Source organism: Phodopus roborovskii, unplaced genomic scaffold (assembly GCF_943737965.1).
Source record: "Phodopus roborovskii unplaced genomic scaffold, PHOROB, whole genome shotgun sequence".
Classification (NCBI taxonomy): domain Eukaryota; kingdom Metazoa; phylum Chordata; class Mammalia; order Rodentia; family Cricetidae; genus Phodopus; species Phodopus roborovskii.
This window is the reverse complement of record NW_026126515.1, coordinates 528,096-546,623: the sequence shown is the minus strand read 5'-3', so window position 1 is coordinate 546,623 and position 18,528 is coordinate 528,096. Positions and strand designations below refer to the sequence as shown.

The 18,528-nt window shown below is 36.6% G+C and overlaps 1 protein-coding gene across 12 annotated transcripts in view; it reads right to left on the bottom strand.

Annotated features, from left to right (window-relative positions):
* The window catches only part of Gphn (gephyrin), a 360,226-nt gene that overhangs the window by 55,212 nt on the left and 286,486 nt on the right, over positions 1 to 18,528 (bottom strand). For all 12 annotated transcript variants that reach the window (XM_051196174.1, XM_051196176.1, XM_051196182.1 and 9 more), the window contains one exon: positions 6,157 to 6,249. In XM_051196174.1, the coding sequence (XP_051052131.1) occupies positions 6,157 to 6,249 (93 nt within the window). The remainder of the gene's footprint in view (positions 1 to 6,156; positions 6,250 to 18,528) is intronic.

The following is an 18,528-nucleotide window of genomic DNA, read 5'->3' as shown; positions in this document are numbered from 1 at the left end:
GGAATATATTGGGGGGTTTAGGAATAGAAGGGGGGTAAAGGGGAGGAACTGGGAGGAGAAACTGACAGGGCTGCAAAATAAATAAAAACAAACAAACAAACAAATAAATAAATGAATAAAATAATATGAATACCTAAACCCCTTTTAAACAATTTAAAAAACAAGCAAAAATCATTACTTCAAGAATTATCAACATTTTACTAATATTGTTTAATATATTAAACAACTTATTTTTACAGTATTTTAAAGGAAATTACTTTTTATTGAAAAAATTGATGCTAGATGGTGTGGCAGGCAGCTCACCTGCAATTCCAGCACCTACTTGGAGACTGAGGTTCCCAAAGTAAGCTGGATTCACTTAGCCTACCTTTTTAGTGGATGTCTTCAAGTAAAATGTCTTCATGTTCAATACACTGATAATTGTTTTCTGTCTCCAGAAGAAACAGTAAGCCTTGCTATTGAATGTGCAGTGAAGTTGTTTGTGATTCATGAATTTTTATTCCCTAAGTTTCCTCTTACTCTTGAATTTTTTTCTATATTCATTTGCTCTATCATGACAGTCCCTGAAAAGGAACATTCCCCAGACTAGCACTGTTGGCACATCCTACATATAGATGCACTGCTTCAGAATCTGGTTATACAGGTCATTTAGATGCACAGGAAGGTTCTGGAAACACTGTTATAGGGAAAGTAATAAGTTGACTCCTATTGATACCAAGAACTCCATATCATTGGTTAACTGAGTCCTCCTGGCTGACATTTTACTTAGTTATTAGAAAGATGGAGAACATAGTTCATGTAAGCAGGTATTCTCTCCCATGTGAATGTATTTTTCATGATAACAAAAGATCTTACTGATTAGAATCACATAAGAACACTCTGTGACGCTTTTCTGACACCAAGCAGGCTTGCCTTTAATTAGTCCAGATGATTACCATTCTCTCATTGTTCAGTGACTTGGAGTGTTAATAAAGAGCAATGAGGTAGGCCTTTTTGAGTGTATGGACAGGGAGGGATCAATAAAATTGAAGAGTACAGAGTCTCCAAAACAAATTCTTGGTTTGTTCAAAAACAGTTCCAAATCAAGTTCTAAGGAGATAGGCTCCCCAGGTTAATGTTTTTCTAGAAAGTTAAACTTAAGGTTCTGAGATATTTTTTTTTTTTTTTTTTACATGTAAGAATTGTGTAGTACCGCTACACGAAAGTCATGAATACATTAAGAGAATGCTTAGCTTGATTAGGAAGAGTAGAAAAATAAAATAAAAAAAAACATAGGGACCAGGAGAGTTGGCTCGTCATTAAAAGCACTGGCTGCTCTTCCAGTGGACCACAATTTGGTTTCCAGAACCCATATAGCAATTCACAACCCCCTGTAACTCTAGTCCCAGGGAACTCAATGCCTTCTTTAGGTCTTCTCCAGCATGCACATGGTACATGGCAGCTAAAACACCCACAGATATAATTAAACCCATACACATAATTAAACTCGTTAAAAAATGGAGAATAAAAAATATTGCATCGACCTCAGCTGCTAGAATGCCACATTCATGTTCTTTTCTCTTTTTAAAAATCTTTCAAATTTTTTTTCCTCCAAAATGTAGTTTTAGGTTTATAGAGTTATACATATTCCTATCGTGTAACATTTGACTCTTGCATTTTTTTTTTTGTTTGTTATTTGAGCCAGTTTCTCTGTATAGTCTTGGCTGTTCTGGAACTTGGTCTGTAGACCAGGCTGGCCTGGAATTCACAGAGCTCTGCCTGCCTCTGCCCACCTAGTACAGGGATTAAAGGTGGCTTTTCTTGCATTCTTACACTTTTATTCCTTTCTAAAAGTTTTGACACATGGTCTTGCTATGTAGCTGTGGCTGGTTTCTTATCTACTATAAACACAGACTGTCTTTGAACTCATGGTAATGATAATCTTCTTACTGTATCCTCCTGGTGCCACCACCACCAGCTTGTTCTACTTCTTGCTTTCTTAGTCTTTTTATCTTGATTTTTCAATCCATATACCTAAATGTAAGTGTTCCTCCAACTGCTTTGGAGTTTTATTCCAATTTTCTGAAGGAAATTTAGAAATCTAGAATAAGCTAAAAACTTCTTTACACTTATAGCTAGCAGTGCAGTGCCCACAGGGGCCACTGGTTGTTACTGCATAGCCTAAGGAAGAGGGCAGAGAAGAAAAAGTGTAAAGAAAGGGAGCAGGAGAGTTCCACTCAGTAGACAGGGTTAGGAAGCCATCACAACTGCCTCCACGGTAAGGGGATATGTCTATGTTTTTCTGAATTACAAAGGTAAGGACATGGAAACTGAAAAATTTAGCATGGTTGTAAGAACAAACCTCTTTGTCTTCTGGAGACAGTTTTTGCTTCTATCATAATGTATTTCAGCCACTCCCCCTTTGAGATTAACCACACACAATGGCTGTGTCTTTTCACATATTTTAGAGAACCAGCAACAACAGTTTGTCAGCAGGATTAATGTGACTTAGCAGTTGCTATGCAGTTTCTTGGACGTTTTATACTGTGGGATATCATCTGGGTTTTTCTTGGTGAAATAACTAAAAAGTCAATCTTAAACAAAAGAACAAATAGGACACACATCTGTGATTTTATGCAAATAGCTTGAATAGATTCTACATCAGTAGAAAGGCTCTTTTATGGCTATGTGGGCTAGCTAAATTTTTGGCAACAACAACGGAAAAAGTTGTGAGCAGTAGTTTCTTTTACTCAGCTATGCTACCTCATGTAAACATCACAGAGAAACATTCTCTCTGACAATAGTTCTGCTTCGGATAATTTATTTTATCTCTCCTACTTTATACCCAAGAATATAAAAAACCACCATTTGGTTGCTAATATTTTATCTCTTGTAGTTCTCTGTTTTACTCCACAAATACAAATCTCCTGTCATTTTATAGTAATTCTGGATGGTTTTAAAGAGACCAGAACAGAATTTACCTTGTAGATGGGAGTAAGTAATAAGAACCCATGAAGTAACCATAAAGATAAATAATTTTCTTTCTGGACAATATTCATTTCTATAAACAGTACACAAAGATAAACTTGGAAGAAAAATACAGGCGCCAAAAAGGTTTGTGATTTATGCTTTACTAATTTCAAAGACAGTCTCATCTAGTGGGAAAAGTTAAAGATAGATTTCTTGAGATTCTATTGGTGTGAAACATAATGCCAACCTTCACCATTTTATTTTATTTACACAGATGTTAGAGTAACAATTCAGATACATGTTACCCTGCCCTTCTGCCCTTCCTCCCTTCCTCCCTCCCTCCCCTCCTCCCCGCCTTCTTTCTATAGTTGATCCTCTTCCTTCAGCCTCCCAAGTGCTGGGGTTATAGGCATGTAGTACTGTGCCCAGCTCTGACTGCCATCCTTTTGTCAGGGATTGTCTGGGGAAAGTGTGTTTACAACAATAATAACAGTAATAATAATAATAATCATGATAGTAATGTTTACATTAAATATCCAGGAAACAATTTTTAAGTGTTCTTCTTTTGGTATGTTCTGGGTAAATTACTAAGACTTTCCATAGCCTAATTTGATTTTCATGACAATCTGTTAATGTCACAGTTTTTGCCATTTCACAGAGAAGGATAAAAAGGTTTTGAGTAATTTACTCAAAGTCACATATTTAAGAAGGCAGTCCTGGAACCTAGATCACTTGGACTCTGTTCAAAGCCCATATACAGAGCTTTAACCATTTTTGATGGTAACTCTAATGTAAGAGATGGCACTGGAACATGACAGATATTAGTGAATGTATTTAATTACAAGAAAAAGAAATATTATTTTAATGGGCAGAAGAAACAAAAAAAAAAAAAAATCCGTAACTCACCATTTAAAAAAATTTTACTGGCTGTATCCACATGTAGTTCCATGAGGAAAATATTAATTTTAAATTAATTTATCATTGTTTAACTATTTTTGTAGGCTGTAGTTCTTTGTGAGCACTGCTAAAATTGGTATATTTTATTATTTAAATATGTTAGCTATCCAAATAACAGAACGTGAAGACTGCTAGAACTATTTAAAAAATAATAGCAACTTTGAGCAATAATATATTCAAAACTAATAGAGCCTGTGATTTTCATATACTTAATATATTCATTTTGAACACAGAATACATTGTCATACAGGACAATACTTTTCTCATTATGTTATAGTGAAACCCCATATGGAATTTATAAAATTGTTATTCATTTATATCTGTTGTGTCTACTTTTAGGAAAATTTAGATGATATTAATGCTGATTTTTCTGTTTACTTTATGGTTGTCAAAATATTCTTATAACTTCACACAACAATAATAATTTCAAAATTTCTGAGAATTCCTGGAATACTGATTTATTGTCCCTTAATCTCAAAAAAACATGTTGGTAAAAGGTGAAAGATTTACAGGATCTGAAGACCAAATAGAATGTCTTTATCAAAATCCTCCTCCTCAGGGCTCAGGAAGCCAGAGGTGATGGACATCTCCAGGGAAACAGTATCCTCCAGAGGCTGATGCACAGAGACTGCACAAATATCTTACACAAGTTCAAGCAGGTACCAGCACACAAGTATGTGAACACAAACTCTCACCCCAAACCAAGAAGATACTTGCAAGTAAAACCCATTGACAAAGGGAATATCAGTTTTCTCCAATGGAATGTCACTGGGTATGTCAACTATACTACAAGGGAAATCCTATGCCCAGAGTAGTTGACAAATAAAAACAAACTCAATGGCTTTTTTGGTGGCCTTTTGTTTTATCATTTTGTGTCTTATTGGCCTTTTGATTGTTTGTTTTGATTTTTGTTTTTGTGAAATTTTTTGAATGACAGAAAAGGAATACTAAGTTTGGTGGGTAGATAGGTGGGGAAGATCAGGGAGGAGCTGGGGTGGGGGAAAGCATGATCAATATATTGTATGTAAAAAAAAAATAAAAAAATTAAAAATAACTATTTTTAAAGAACCCTGAAAAGCTAGGAAATATGTAAGACTATTTTGACTATTTTTAATTTGAGTCAGTAAGTAACCAATAACAAAAATAATGTTTTCTTTTCTTTCTTTCTTTCTTTCTTTCTTTCTTTCTTTCTTTCTTTCTTTCTTTCTTTCTTTCTTTTTTTGGAGAAAGGGTTTCTCTGTGTAACAGCCCTGGCTGTCCTGGAACTCTCTTTGTAGAGAGTCTTAAACTCACAGAGATCAGCCTGTCTCTGCCTCCCTCCCAAGTGCTGGGATTAAAGGTGTGCACCACCACTGCCTAGTTAATGTACTGTGTTTTGAAAATTGCTAAAAAAGTAGATTTTGAGTGTTTTCATCACAAGAAGTAATTATTTTATGCTAATTATGTCAATGGAATCATACCATAGTGTATACCTATTTTACAATACACACAGAAAAACAAAGGAAAAAATTCAAATAAGATTTTTAAAGCAATTTAGCTACATTTTTACCTTGGGTTATTAGATCAAATTTTAGGCAAGCAATTGCTACTTAGTATTTACTTTTAAGTTTTAGACAATGTTAGGCAACTCTGAGGGTGTGAGCTGCTAGTACCATCTGGGGTTCTGAAGCTCTGAAATATGACTTCTGGAGAGATTAAAGGTTTTACTCATACTTTCATTGCATCTTTAAGTTTGAAGCAAGAGAACACATGTTCACATTTAATCCCCTTGTTTAATCTGTTTGTTTTTTTCCCGGAGACCATTTAGATGTTTTCAACTAGAAAACATGAAAGAATTCCAGAACCAGGTGTCTGCTTTCTGGTGTGTGAAGAAGCTAAAGGTACAAGCTATAGTAACAGTATTTTTTGATTTTATAGTATCAGAGAACCTAGGACCTTGTACATGATAAGTTGATCTGAGCCACATCCCTAGACAAGTAATAGTGTTTTTTTTTTTTTTAACTTGACATCTATGTATATATTTGTAATAAACGATTTCCATAGGACTATATAATACTTTGACTGCAGAGAACTAATCAAGATTGTGTCAAAAATATACAGGTACAGATCAGCAAGCTTACTGGTGAGTTAAGTAATTTTGACAGTTAATTGGGAATAGATATAATAATAAACAGCTATGTGAATTGAGACAAAAATGTGGGAAAAATACTATATGAGTCTGAAGACACTAAAGAAAACTAACATATTTACCTCGAACAGCATAACCATCTTTTACTGATGCTGGGAATGGGGGTAGGTTGTCTTTTGCATATACATCTTGAGCAAGGACTCGCCCCATTCCATCTGAAAGAAAAGAAAGAAATATGAATAATGGAGGCAATGGGTAAGCAATCAGTCATAAATAAGATAGGTACAAATGCATGTGCCATATCTTGGAAATGGGCTTAGCCCGACTTTCTCATTTCAATCACCAGTGCCTGGCTCTATGGCTGTTGCTAGCTTTGCATTTTGCTCTACAATGGCTTTACTAAATAATAAATAATATATCACCACAAAACATCTCAAACTCATTCTGTGAAGTCAGTATTACTTTGATACTTATACCAAACAGGAGTAGAAAAAACAAAACAAAAAAGAAAACAATGAGTCATCTTCTCTAATGTATACAGATGCAAAAAATTCTCAATATGAACAATACTTGTAACTGGCTCAACAACTAAGGCCAATTTGATTTTGATCCATGGATAAAATTATAGTTCAGTATTCCTAAATACAGGTAGTGCAGCATACAAAGGTTTGAAGTCACATGATAATCTAAATAGTTGTAACAACCATTCACTCATGATAAAAACGCTGGCAAAATTAGGAACAGAAGGAACATACCTCAACACTTTTCACTAAATTCAGGAATGAGACAAGGGGATTTACTTTCATCATTTTATTCAATATAGTGCTTGGGTCTAAGCTAGAGTAATAAGTCAAGAAAAGGAAATATCAGGGATTCAAAAAGGGAAGTAGGAAGTAAAAACATCCACATTTTCAGATATGAGTCTATACTTAAAGGTGTTACAGATTCTGTCAGAAAACTACATGATCTGATAAACATCTTTAGCAAAGTAGTATGATATAAAATAATCAATGTTAAAAGTATTTTCTATACCAATAATCAACTTGCTGACAAAGAAATCAAGAAATAGTCTATACTCTAGCATAAAATTCCTAGAAATAAAACTATCCAAGAGTTGGAAGGCTTCCATGAGGAAAAATTTAAAACAGTGAATATAGAAATTGAGAAAGACATGAGAAGATGGAAAGACCCCTCAGCTCAACTAGAAAATGACTGTATTGAAGATTCAATGCAATCTCCATCTTTATCACAATGCTATTCTTCATGAAAATCGAAAAACAATTCTAAAATTCATGAAAGTACATACATCCAAACCAACCCTACAAAAAAAAAAAAAAAAAAAAAAAACCCAAACAAAAACAAAACTACCACCACTGCAACTCCAACAAACTCCAAATAGACAAACCATGTTAGGAAAAAAGAACAGTGCTAGAGGATGCACAATATCTGATTTCAAATTATACTATGGAGCTTTAGTTGCAAAACCAATATTGTACTGGTACAAAGATAGATATACAACTGATGGAATAGAACAGAGGACTTAATAAACTTACAAACAGCCAAAGCCATCTCCCCTGCATTTACAAAGCTGCCAAAACCATATAGTAGAATAAAAAGAGCCTCTTCACATAAATGGTACCAGGAAAACTGGATATTTATATTTAGACTAACAAAATTGGATTTTTCCCTCACTATATTTAAAAATAAATTTAAGGCTGGGCATTCATGGCACACACCTTTAATCCCAGCACTTGGGAGGCAGAGACAGGCAGGTCTCTGTGAGTTTGAGGCCAGCCTGGTCTACAGAGCAAGTTCCAGGACAGGCTCCAAAGCAAAAAACAAACAAAAACCAACCAATTAACCAACCAACCAACCAACCAACCAACCAACCAACCAACCAACCAACCAACCAAACAAACAAACCAATTCAAAATAGATCAAAGACCTTAATGAAAGCCTTGAACCCTCAAAACTACAAGAAAAAAATTAGGAAAAACATTTTGAGATAAAGGTGAGACTTTCAGGTAAGACTCCAAATTTAGAAATAACAGAAAGAACTTACACATGGGACTGCATAAAAGCATGTATATTAGTGTGAGTGTTGAGGTGCTTGTGTAGGCCCTCAGTCCCCTGGAACTATAGATACACACCAGATTGTGAGCTGCCTCATGTGTGTGGTGGGAATTAAACTTGGGTTCTCTGGAGGAATAGCAAGCATTCTCAACTACTGAGTAATTTGTCTTGTCCTGGGGCTGCATAAATGTAAAAACCTCTGCAAAGGAAAGGAAACATCGGCAGACTAAAGAGATGGTATACAGGATGGAAGAAAATTTTTGTCAGCTATATAAATGACATGTGATCAGTGCATAGAACATTCAAAGAACTAAAAAATACTTAATACCAAAAGAAGCAACTCATCAAAAATAGGCAAGAGAGATGAACAGAAAACTAAAACTACTCTGAGATTCTGTCTCACCTCAGTCAGAATGTCCATCCTCAGGCAAAGTAAACAAATGTCGGTAGGAATGAGGGATGAAGATGTAGCAACTATGGAAATCAGCATTAAGGTTCCTTAAAATCTAACTTGTGATCCAGCTTTGTTACTCCTAGGTACACCCAAAGAATTAAAGTGAGCACATCAGCAGGGATACTTGCACACCAAAATATTCACAGTAGCCAACATATGGAACCAGCTTAGATGTTCTTAAACAGATAAATACATAAAGAAAATATGGTACGTAAACAAAATGGAGTTTTGTTAAGCTGTAACAAAAAGAAAAAAATAAATTACATAATTTCCAGGAAAATTGATAGAATTAGATACCAACAGTTTAGGTGAGCTATTTTAAATATTCAGACACATAAAGACAAATATTGCATATTTTTTCTGGCATGTGGAATCAAGATTAAAAATACTACCACCTTCAATGCATTTATTCTATGAAAATAAAATAGTGACTACCTGAGAGGAGGGAGGAGTTTAAAGGTAAGAAAGGCAGAGGACGACAATAGTATGCAGGAGTGGGTTGAGACCAACTGTCATATGCTTTCTCTTACATGTGGACTCTAGACTGAAGAGTATATATCTAAAATATATGAAAGCTCAGGGAAACTGAGAATAGAGAGAAGAGGCCAGTGGGCAAAGGATGGTTGATGGGAATATGAGCAAAGATCAATGATAATTTTTTTACATTTATTTATTTAGTTTATGTTATTATGCATATTTGTTACATTGCATGAGTATTTTTGGAAGTCAATGGAACCTGTAGGACTTGGTTATTTAGGTTCTGGGGATGAAACTCAGATCCTCAGGCTTGGCAGCAAGACCCCCTATTTGCTGATCCATTTCACTGACCCCAAAAGATAATAAGGACTTTAGATGCTGCTCCTTTTTAAATATTTTTTCTCTTCAACTGCAAAATTTTTCCATTTCCTATGCCTTAAATCTTAACACTATTAACAGATTAACTCCAAGATAGTGAATAAAAACACTGCTAAATGGCCTATAACAAATAAGGCAGGTATACCGAGATCATAATGAGGTACCTAAAAAGAGTGGAAAAACTAGGAATCATATGTAATGCTGTGCCTTTAAAAATCATAAATATACTTGATGAAACAGGTATATTAAGTTAAAACCAATTATTCCTTTTTTTCTTCTGAGACAGGGTCTTGCTCTGTTGCCTAGGTAGGCCTTGAAGTCATGAGTCTCTTGCCTTATTCTCTTGAGTGTGGGATTCCAGCAAACACCTAGCAACATATTTTTTTGATCACTAATTGTGGGTGCCCATAAAGATGGCTGCATTTCATCTTGGTACAATGACAGAGAGTTCAAAGCTGTCAGCAAGTCATAAGACCTAAAGGTCAAAGGTGTGGCTACAGAAGGATGTTTTGGCTGGCTGTCTTAGTCTAAATAACCTGAATCTCAGGTGTGGCTACTCCTGACCTCAAGGCTAGGGAACAAGAAGTTAGACCTAAGGTATGGTTACTGAACCTTTACAATAAGTGAGGAAGAAAAGTCTGTTTGTGCCATTTACACGATACTGTGTTCCCCTTTTTGGTTTTGGTATATAAGAGTGGCGAAAAATATACTCATGGCATTTCAGTATTGACTGATCTGCCTTCCTGACCTTTATTTTGTCTCTCTGTCATCCTTTATTATCTATAGCTAGCCTTTCCCTTATCCAGACTCCCTCACTCAAGTACGGACTTAGGGCCGCTCGGCTGGCTCCGACTGCAGCCCCACAAAGACGGCTCCTGTATTTTGTTTTTTCAGAAGTGCTTAAATGAGACTTATAATATGCTTTTATTTTTATCTCTCTGTATGTATGTATACTACAGTAAAAGTACAGATGTGGGGGCATCTGAAAACACCTAGAGAGATGACTGGTGATATGTAATTTTTGGAGGTTAAGAAAATCACAATTATTTTCAGGTGAGATTATACACATTTACAGATCACAGACATAACAGACAATATCCTCCACTTCCATGCAGTTTTTCTTTTTATAGTGAGCTGTTCCTTGACCACTGGTGGTTTAAAACATTAAAGTTTAAAATTGTATGCCATTTCTGAGTCCTATGACGACATTTCATGCCAACTCAGTTTGTCCTGCCCAGAACATGGACCACACACCTTTTTTAATGAATGTTCACAGTGCTATGTTTATAGTACAGGAATGAAGAAAGAAGAATAACGATAATGATGTATTAGGATGCAGAAACCCAAGAATATATTTTAGAGGTAATGAGGATCATGGACTAAAATCATAAATGTACATAAAAGGAATGATTTCAGTTGACCACATATTTAGGGGAAAAATACCAAAACAAAACAGAAAAAGTTACAACAAAGACCAGACAAACCACCATGCAAGGAGTTATTTATAAGTAGGTAGCATTGTTCTAAGTGAAAACTTAATATATGCATGATTGAGACTTATGTAAGTTTCTTCTCTAGTATGCCCAGGGTTCCTTGGAAAAATGGAAGCTTTAGTTTCTATGCTCTTCAGGGTCAATGTGGTGTTGGGTTCCAACTTCTTAGGTCACTTTAGGCTCCAGATTATACTGCTGTGGTCCAATGGGTTACTTTGCACTGTAGTTCTGACTTCAGTTGGTCTGATGTTTGTTATCTTGTCCTAAGCATTGAATTGAATTGAAGGGGAGACTAAGGGTTTTACTTCATTTGGTTGCCTTGGTAATTAGTGTGCAACCCTATTCTTGGTTTTGATGGCACACAGTCAAGACAAGACTTCCCCCTTTGACTACCAACACCAAATTTCACCAGTCCCCAGTGCTGAGATTCATGCAGATATATTTCCAGAGAACGAAATATCCCAAAAGAGTCATAAGGGGAAATCAAAATGAAAAGACAAATCCCCTCCAACAGATATGCAAAACACAAAGAGTATGATATAGCCACAACCCATGACCCATAACTGGTTAATTCTCCTATGAGTAACCAGAACTACAGAGATAGGTACAATGCCTGAGAAAGAATTCAGAATTTTACTTTTTAAAAGAATCAATGATTGTATAGAACATGCAAACAAACCAATGCATGGATTAAGGAAATCTATCCAAACACTCCACAGAATATTATTCAAAGTCAATTACAGTAAAATGGACAGAACTCAGCAAACCCTCAAAACATATGGGAAAGGCACTATAAACAAAAAGAGAACACAAACAAGCAGGTTTAGTTATATTTATACTGATAAGGTAGACTTCAAACCCAAGATTAATTAGAAGAAATTTAAAAAGAGCCCCTAATTTCATACAACAAACACTGTATGGAATAAAAGATCACATGGGTTCTGACACAATAATAGCATTGTTTTCAATTCTTCATTCTCATATGTATTTAGGTTTGCAACTAAAGCAAAGAAACTTCAGAGCTAAAATATATTATGGATCTACTAGACCTGATGAAACAGAATGTTCCAACCAATAGACATTTTCTCAGCAGCACTGGCAATGTTCTTTAAATCAATCATATAAAAGAACACAAATCAGGTTTCAACATTATCAATTAAAATAAAATTTGAAATCAAGAATAACAAAAATTGTAGATAGCACAAAATCTTGGAGACTAAATAATACATATTTGAGTGAACAGAAGATCATCTAAGACATCAGAGAAGAAATAAAAAAAATCCTAGAGAAAAATTATAATGATTTGCAAAGAAGGGAAGCTGGCCAGGGTAGGAGGAAAAGTAACCAGAAAGCATTTTATACACTCATGAAATGGTCAAAGAACAAAATTTACTCAAAAGAAAAAGAAAAAGGAAGAGAGAGAGAGAGAGAGAGAGAGAGAGAGAGAGAGAGAGAGAGAGAGAGAGAGGGGTCTGGATCAGTCAGGTTGACAAGGTGGATGTTTTAAAAACAGGAATTCTATGTAGTGAGTTTTAAAACACACTCTCCACCACTTGAACAGATTATTCTCATCAAACCAGCGAACAGATTGGAGGGGATGTGAACTAGAAGGAACTTCTTAAAATAATCTAAGATGTTTCAGGCAGTAGAGACACATGCCTTTAATACCAGCACTTGGGAGGCAGAGGCAGGTGGATCTCTTGTGAGTTTGAGGTCAGCCTTGTCTACAAACCGAATTCTAGGACAGCCAGAGATGTCACAAAGAGAAACTCTGTCTTGAAACAAACAAAACCAACCAAACAAAAATGTTAATCCACAAAGTTAGCAATGACCTCAATAAAAACAGTGGCAGTGGGATGGAGATCAGGAATGTATTCAAGAAGCTGTAGAGGGAAAAGTATTGCTGTAGAGGCAGGAAAAATAAACTTAGTATTTGTCATAAAACCCTATTAGCAGGAATTTGTAGCTCAAACAAGGTCTAGGTAGTGATAACAGATGATGAAATAACTTACAGATGGCCCCTCAACTACTAACATACATAAAATCTTGTGAAATAAATACACAAAATATGAAGAGGGGCAAATAATGTTTATAAATGAATTGACAGAAGAAGGAAAGCTTACAAAAGAGTCAATAAAAGAGAAGAGCAGCCCTGCTGACCTCACTATTCTGCCCTAGACAGTGGGGGCATTTCTCCTTTTAGTCATCTTTCTTTACATATGACTTTACAAGGGACCCAGCTTAATAGATGTTTAGTCAACATTTGCTGAAGAAATTAAATTTATATATGTTTTCTAAATACCTAACTAAAATGTCTAGGTCTAACTATAATACTCTTGTGATGGGAGATGTTATTCTGTAAATATGTTTCTTGCAATGGTTAATGAATAAAGCACTGTTGGCCAATAGGAAAGCAAGATAGGCAGGACCAGGAAAGCAGGAAGAGAGAGGAAGTAGGAGATCCAAGATGGAGAACAGAGAAAGAAGAATGCCAGCCCCTCTCTCCGGTAAGATAAGATCACGTGGAAGTACTTAGATTAATGGAAATGGGTAAATAATTAAGACTGATAAGCTGATAAGAAACTAGTAACTGGCCAACAGAATTATATCAAATACAGGGTCTCTGTGTGTTATTTGGGGCTTGTGCGGTGTTGGGACCAGGGCAGGGAAAAACATACTCATAACACTCAAATGATTGTGTTTGACCCAGCTGAATGTTAATTTTGTTATTTTCATCATCATCTCTGGAAACACTAATGCAATTTATTGATTGTGGCTGGTCTGCCCTGGTGAACAAATGAAGGGACAGCACATGAGGGAAATATATAAATATATATATAAGCAACTCAAACTAGACATCAAAATACAAAGTAATCCAATTAAAAATGGGGTACAGAGCTAAATGGAGAATTCTCACCAGAAGAATCTCAAACAGCCAAAAGACATTTAAGGAATTGTTCAACATTCTTATTCATCAGGGAAATGCAAATCAAAACGACTCAGAGAAACCATCTTACACATGCCAGAATGGCTAAGATCATTATGTTGGAAAAGATGTGGAGTCAGGGGAACACTCCTCTACTGCTGGTGGGAGTGCAAACTTGTAAAGTCACTTTGGAAATCAGTATGTTGGTTTTTTTCAGAAAATTGGGAGTCAATCTACCTCAAGACCGAGTGATACCACTTTTGGGCATATACCCAAAGCATGCCTAATCATACCACAAGGACACTTGCTCAACAATGTTTATAACAGTATTATTTGTAATAGCCAGAACCTGGAAACAACCTAGATGCCCCTCAACTGAAGAACAGATAAAGAAAATGTGGGACATTTACATAACCGAGTATTACTCAGCTGCAAGAGACAATGACATCATGAAATTTGCAGGCAAATGGATAGAAGTAGAAAAAAAACATCCTGAGTGAGGTAAAACAAACATGCTATATACTAACTCATAAGTGAATATCAAATAAAACACAAAGGATAACCAGACTACAACCTACAGTTAGGTAACAAGGAAGACCCTAAGAGGGACATATGGATCCTCCTTGAAGAGAAATTAGATGACATCTCTTGGAGCCTTCATCCAGTAATTTATATAACCAGATGCAGAGATCCACAGCCAACCACCAGGCTAAGCTCTGGGAAGCCAGTCGAACAGAGGGAGAAGGGAATTTAGCAAGGGAGGTCAAGATCATGGTGGAGAAATCTAGAGGGCTGAACCAAGCTTGTAAAAACTCATGAGCTCTAGACCAATAGCTGTTGAGCTCCCATGGGACCAAACTATGTCCTCCTAATGTGGGAGACAGTTGTGAAGCTTGGATTAACTGAGGGACCCCTGGCAGTGGGACCAGTATCTATCCCTGGTACATGAGCTAGTTTGTTGGAGTCCATTCCCTATGGTAGGATGCCATGCTTGGCCTTAATGCAGGTGGGAGGGGCTTGGTCCTGCCCCAACTTAATGTGTCAGACTTTGTTGACTCCTTATGGGAGCTTTTACCTGTTGGGAAGAGTGGATGGGGGTGGACTTGGGGGAGGAAGTGGTAGGGGGTGGGAGGGAGACCTGTGGTTGGAATGTAAAATGAAATAAATATATAAATTAATTAATTAAAAAAGAAATCAAATTTAAGAGAAAAGGTACTGAAACTATAAGAAAGCAGGGCTGATTAATTCTTTTTATGAACATATTAAAAATTTAATAATTTAAATTTACATTTGTATTTTCTAAATATATCTTGGTTTGCATTGGTATCAATACATGACTGAATATTCTGTATTTAATAATAAACAATTTCATGAATGCTGATTTCTAAATTATATAATTTCTGACAATTTCCTTACTCTAGTGAATTTCTTAATTTTATTTCCTTTAGCAGAGAATAAAACAAAAACAACAGAAAATGTTTAAGCCTAAAAGAATGAGTCAAAGATGTAGGATAAGTGGAAGTAGCTTAAATACCTATTTTTTTCTAAGGGGGCCAGGACAAACATGGCACATACTATTTCACTAATTTTAGGCTTTTAATATTATCTGTTATGCCAGCTACCATTTATTAAAAATATTTTAATGCTGGACCAGGAGACTATTATGTAACAAAAAAGGATGTAAGTCTTAATACCTTATTCCTATTCCTTTTTTGCTTATGCGCTTGAGTTTCAGGACAGAAAAATTAGGATGTTGTATAACTATTCTCTAATGTTAATTGTAGTTTAAATATGCCAGTTTTAAGATTCTACGAATAAAATTCTTTACTTAGACAATTATTTCTATGTGTGAATGTGCACATGCATCTGGATGCAAGAGTAGGTAGTATCCCTTAGAAGTCATCCATGTTGTTTGAGACAGGGTTGCTCATGAGGACCTGAAGTTCACCAAATAGGGTAAGGTAGATGGCAAGTGGGCCTCAAGGACCCCAGTGTCTCCATCTCCCCAAAACTGGGTTCATAAGCACAGGCTAACAATGCTGGGCTTATTTAAAAAAAAATATATATATATATATAATTTTTAAATTTAAATTTGAAACAAGCTTGTTTTACCTATCAATCCCAGTTCCCACACCCTCTTATTCTCCCCTTTTCTCTCTACCAACCTCCATCCCATCCCCTTTCTGCTCCCCAGGGAGGGTGAGGCCTGCCATGGGGATCTTCAAAGTCTATTGTATCATTGGAGCTGGGCCTAGGCTCTCCTCCATGTGTCTAGTTGAAAGTATCCCACTATGTGGAATGGGCTCCCAAAGTCCATTCATATACTAGGGATAAATATTGACCTACTACCAGAGGCCCCATAGATTGCCCAGTCCTCCCTACTAAAGCCACATTCAGGGAATCTGGGTCAATCCTATGCTGGCTTCCTAGCTATCAGACCGGAGTCCATGAGCTCCCCCTTGTTCAGGTCAGTAGTTTCTATGGGTTTTTCCAGCCTGGCCTTGACCCTTTTGCTCATCATTGCTCCTTGTCTGCAACTGGATTTCAGGAGTTCGGCTCAGTGTTTAGGAGTTTGGCTCAGTGTTTAGGTGTGGGTGTCTGCTTCTGCTTCTATTAGTTACTAGATGAAGGCTCTAGGATGGCATATAAGGTAGTCATCAATCTCATTATTGGGGAAGGGCATTTAAGGTAGCCTCTCCTCTACTGCTTAGATTGTTAGTTGGGGTTCATCCTTGTAGATCTCTGGACATTTTCCCTAGTGCCAGATTTCTCCTAAAACCTATAATGGTTCCCTCTACTATGGAATCTCTTTTCTTGCTCTTCTCTATTCTTTCCCTGACTCAGTCTTCCTGCTCTGTCTTTCTACTTCTCTCCTTCTCTTCCCCCTACCTCTTCTCCCCTCCCCTCCATGCTCCCAATTTGCTTGGGAGATCTTGTCCCTTTCCCCTTCTTCAGGGGACCATGTATGTCTCTCTTAGGGTCCTCCTTGTTTCCTAGCTTTTCTGGCGGTGTGAATTGTAGGCTGGTAGTCTTTTGCTCTAAAAGCCATATATGAGTGAGTACATAACATGTTTGTCTTTTTGTGACTGGGTTACCTCACTCAGGATGGTTTCTTATAGTTTCATCCATTTGCCTGCAAATTTTAAGATTCCATTGTGTCACCCCTCCACCCCGCCATGCTGAGTACATGCTTGGCTTCTTATGTGAGTGTTGGGAATTGAATACATATCCTCAGGCTTGTATAGAAAGCACTTTACTGATGGAACTATCATCCAAAACCTAAAATTATTTTGTGTTGTCTCTGTCTTCATAAAAATAACTAAGAACTATATTTCATTTTATATCAAGTACAACTTTTGGGGAGGTAGGGTTTGATCACAAGTATTATTAACTAGAAGTGCTCAGGAACTTAGTATGCTGGAACTCAATGTCAAAATACAATTTCTCAGATTATTCAAAATGAAAACTGATTAAAAACTTTCTACAGTGGGGAACAATACTGCTATAGTGTTAATGCTGAGTGTTTTCAAAAGGTTCATGTGAACCCAGGGTGGCAATGTTAGGAGAGGTCATGGACCTTCCAGGGCAGAAGCTTTGCAAGTTACTTCAGTCACTGGGGAGGGTATTTTCATGAGGGTATTGTGGGACTCTGACCTCTTCCTTTTCTTCCTACTTTTTGTTTCCTGGCTCATGAGGTAAATTGTTTTGTCATGAACTTTTGCTATGATATGATGCTGCATTAAAGGCTTAAGGTCACAGGACAACTTGATCATGAACTAGAATCTCCTCCCTCCCTCCCTCTCTCTCTCTCTCTCTCCCCCCTCATTCTCCCTCTCTCTCTCTCTCCCTCTCTCCCTCCCTCCCTCCCTCCCTCCCTCCCTCCCCCCCCCTCTCTCTCTCCAGGGTTCCTCTGTATTGCTTTGGAGCCTGTCCTGGAACTACCTCTGTAGACCAGGCTGACCTCAAACTCACAGAGATCCTCCTCCCTCTGCCTCACCAGTACTGGGATTAAAGGCTTGAGCCACCAAAACCCGGAGAACTAGAATCTCTTAAAGAAATTTAAGCTGGGGAATGCTGGTGCATACTTTTAATCCCAGCACTCAGGAGGTAGAGGCTGGTGATCTCTATGAGTTCAAGGTCAACCTGGTCTCCAAAGTGAATTCCAGTCCAGCCATGTATACAAAGTGAGACCCTGTTTCAAAAAACCACCACTACTATGACCAATAACAACAACAATGACAAAAAACAAAAAACAAAAAAACACCAAAAAGACATTTTATATTTGTAAGTTAATTATGTCAGGTATTTTGTTATAAGGCCAAAAGCTAAGACAATTACATTTCCATTATTTTTTCAAACTTTTCTGAATACACTACTAGATTAAGAGCAAAACCAAACCAAATCAAGCCAAACCAAACAAACAAACAAATCAAGAAACAAGGTAGAACAGAAAATAGATCAGAGTGATTATTAAATAACCCAAGGACAAATTAGGTTATTTTTAGGTACAGATATTTCTTAACTTATGCTATATCCTAATAAATGTTATAACTTGAAAATACCTTTAGTTGAAAAAATGCATTTAAATGGGGCATGGTGGCATATACTTGCAATTTTATCACCTAGGAGGCTACTGTTGGAGAATCCCATTGAAATGCAGTCTAGACTACATAGTGAGATTTTTTTAAAAATT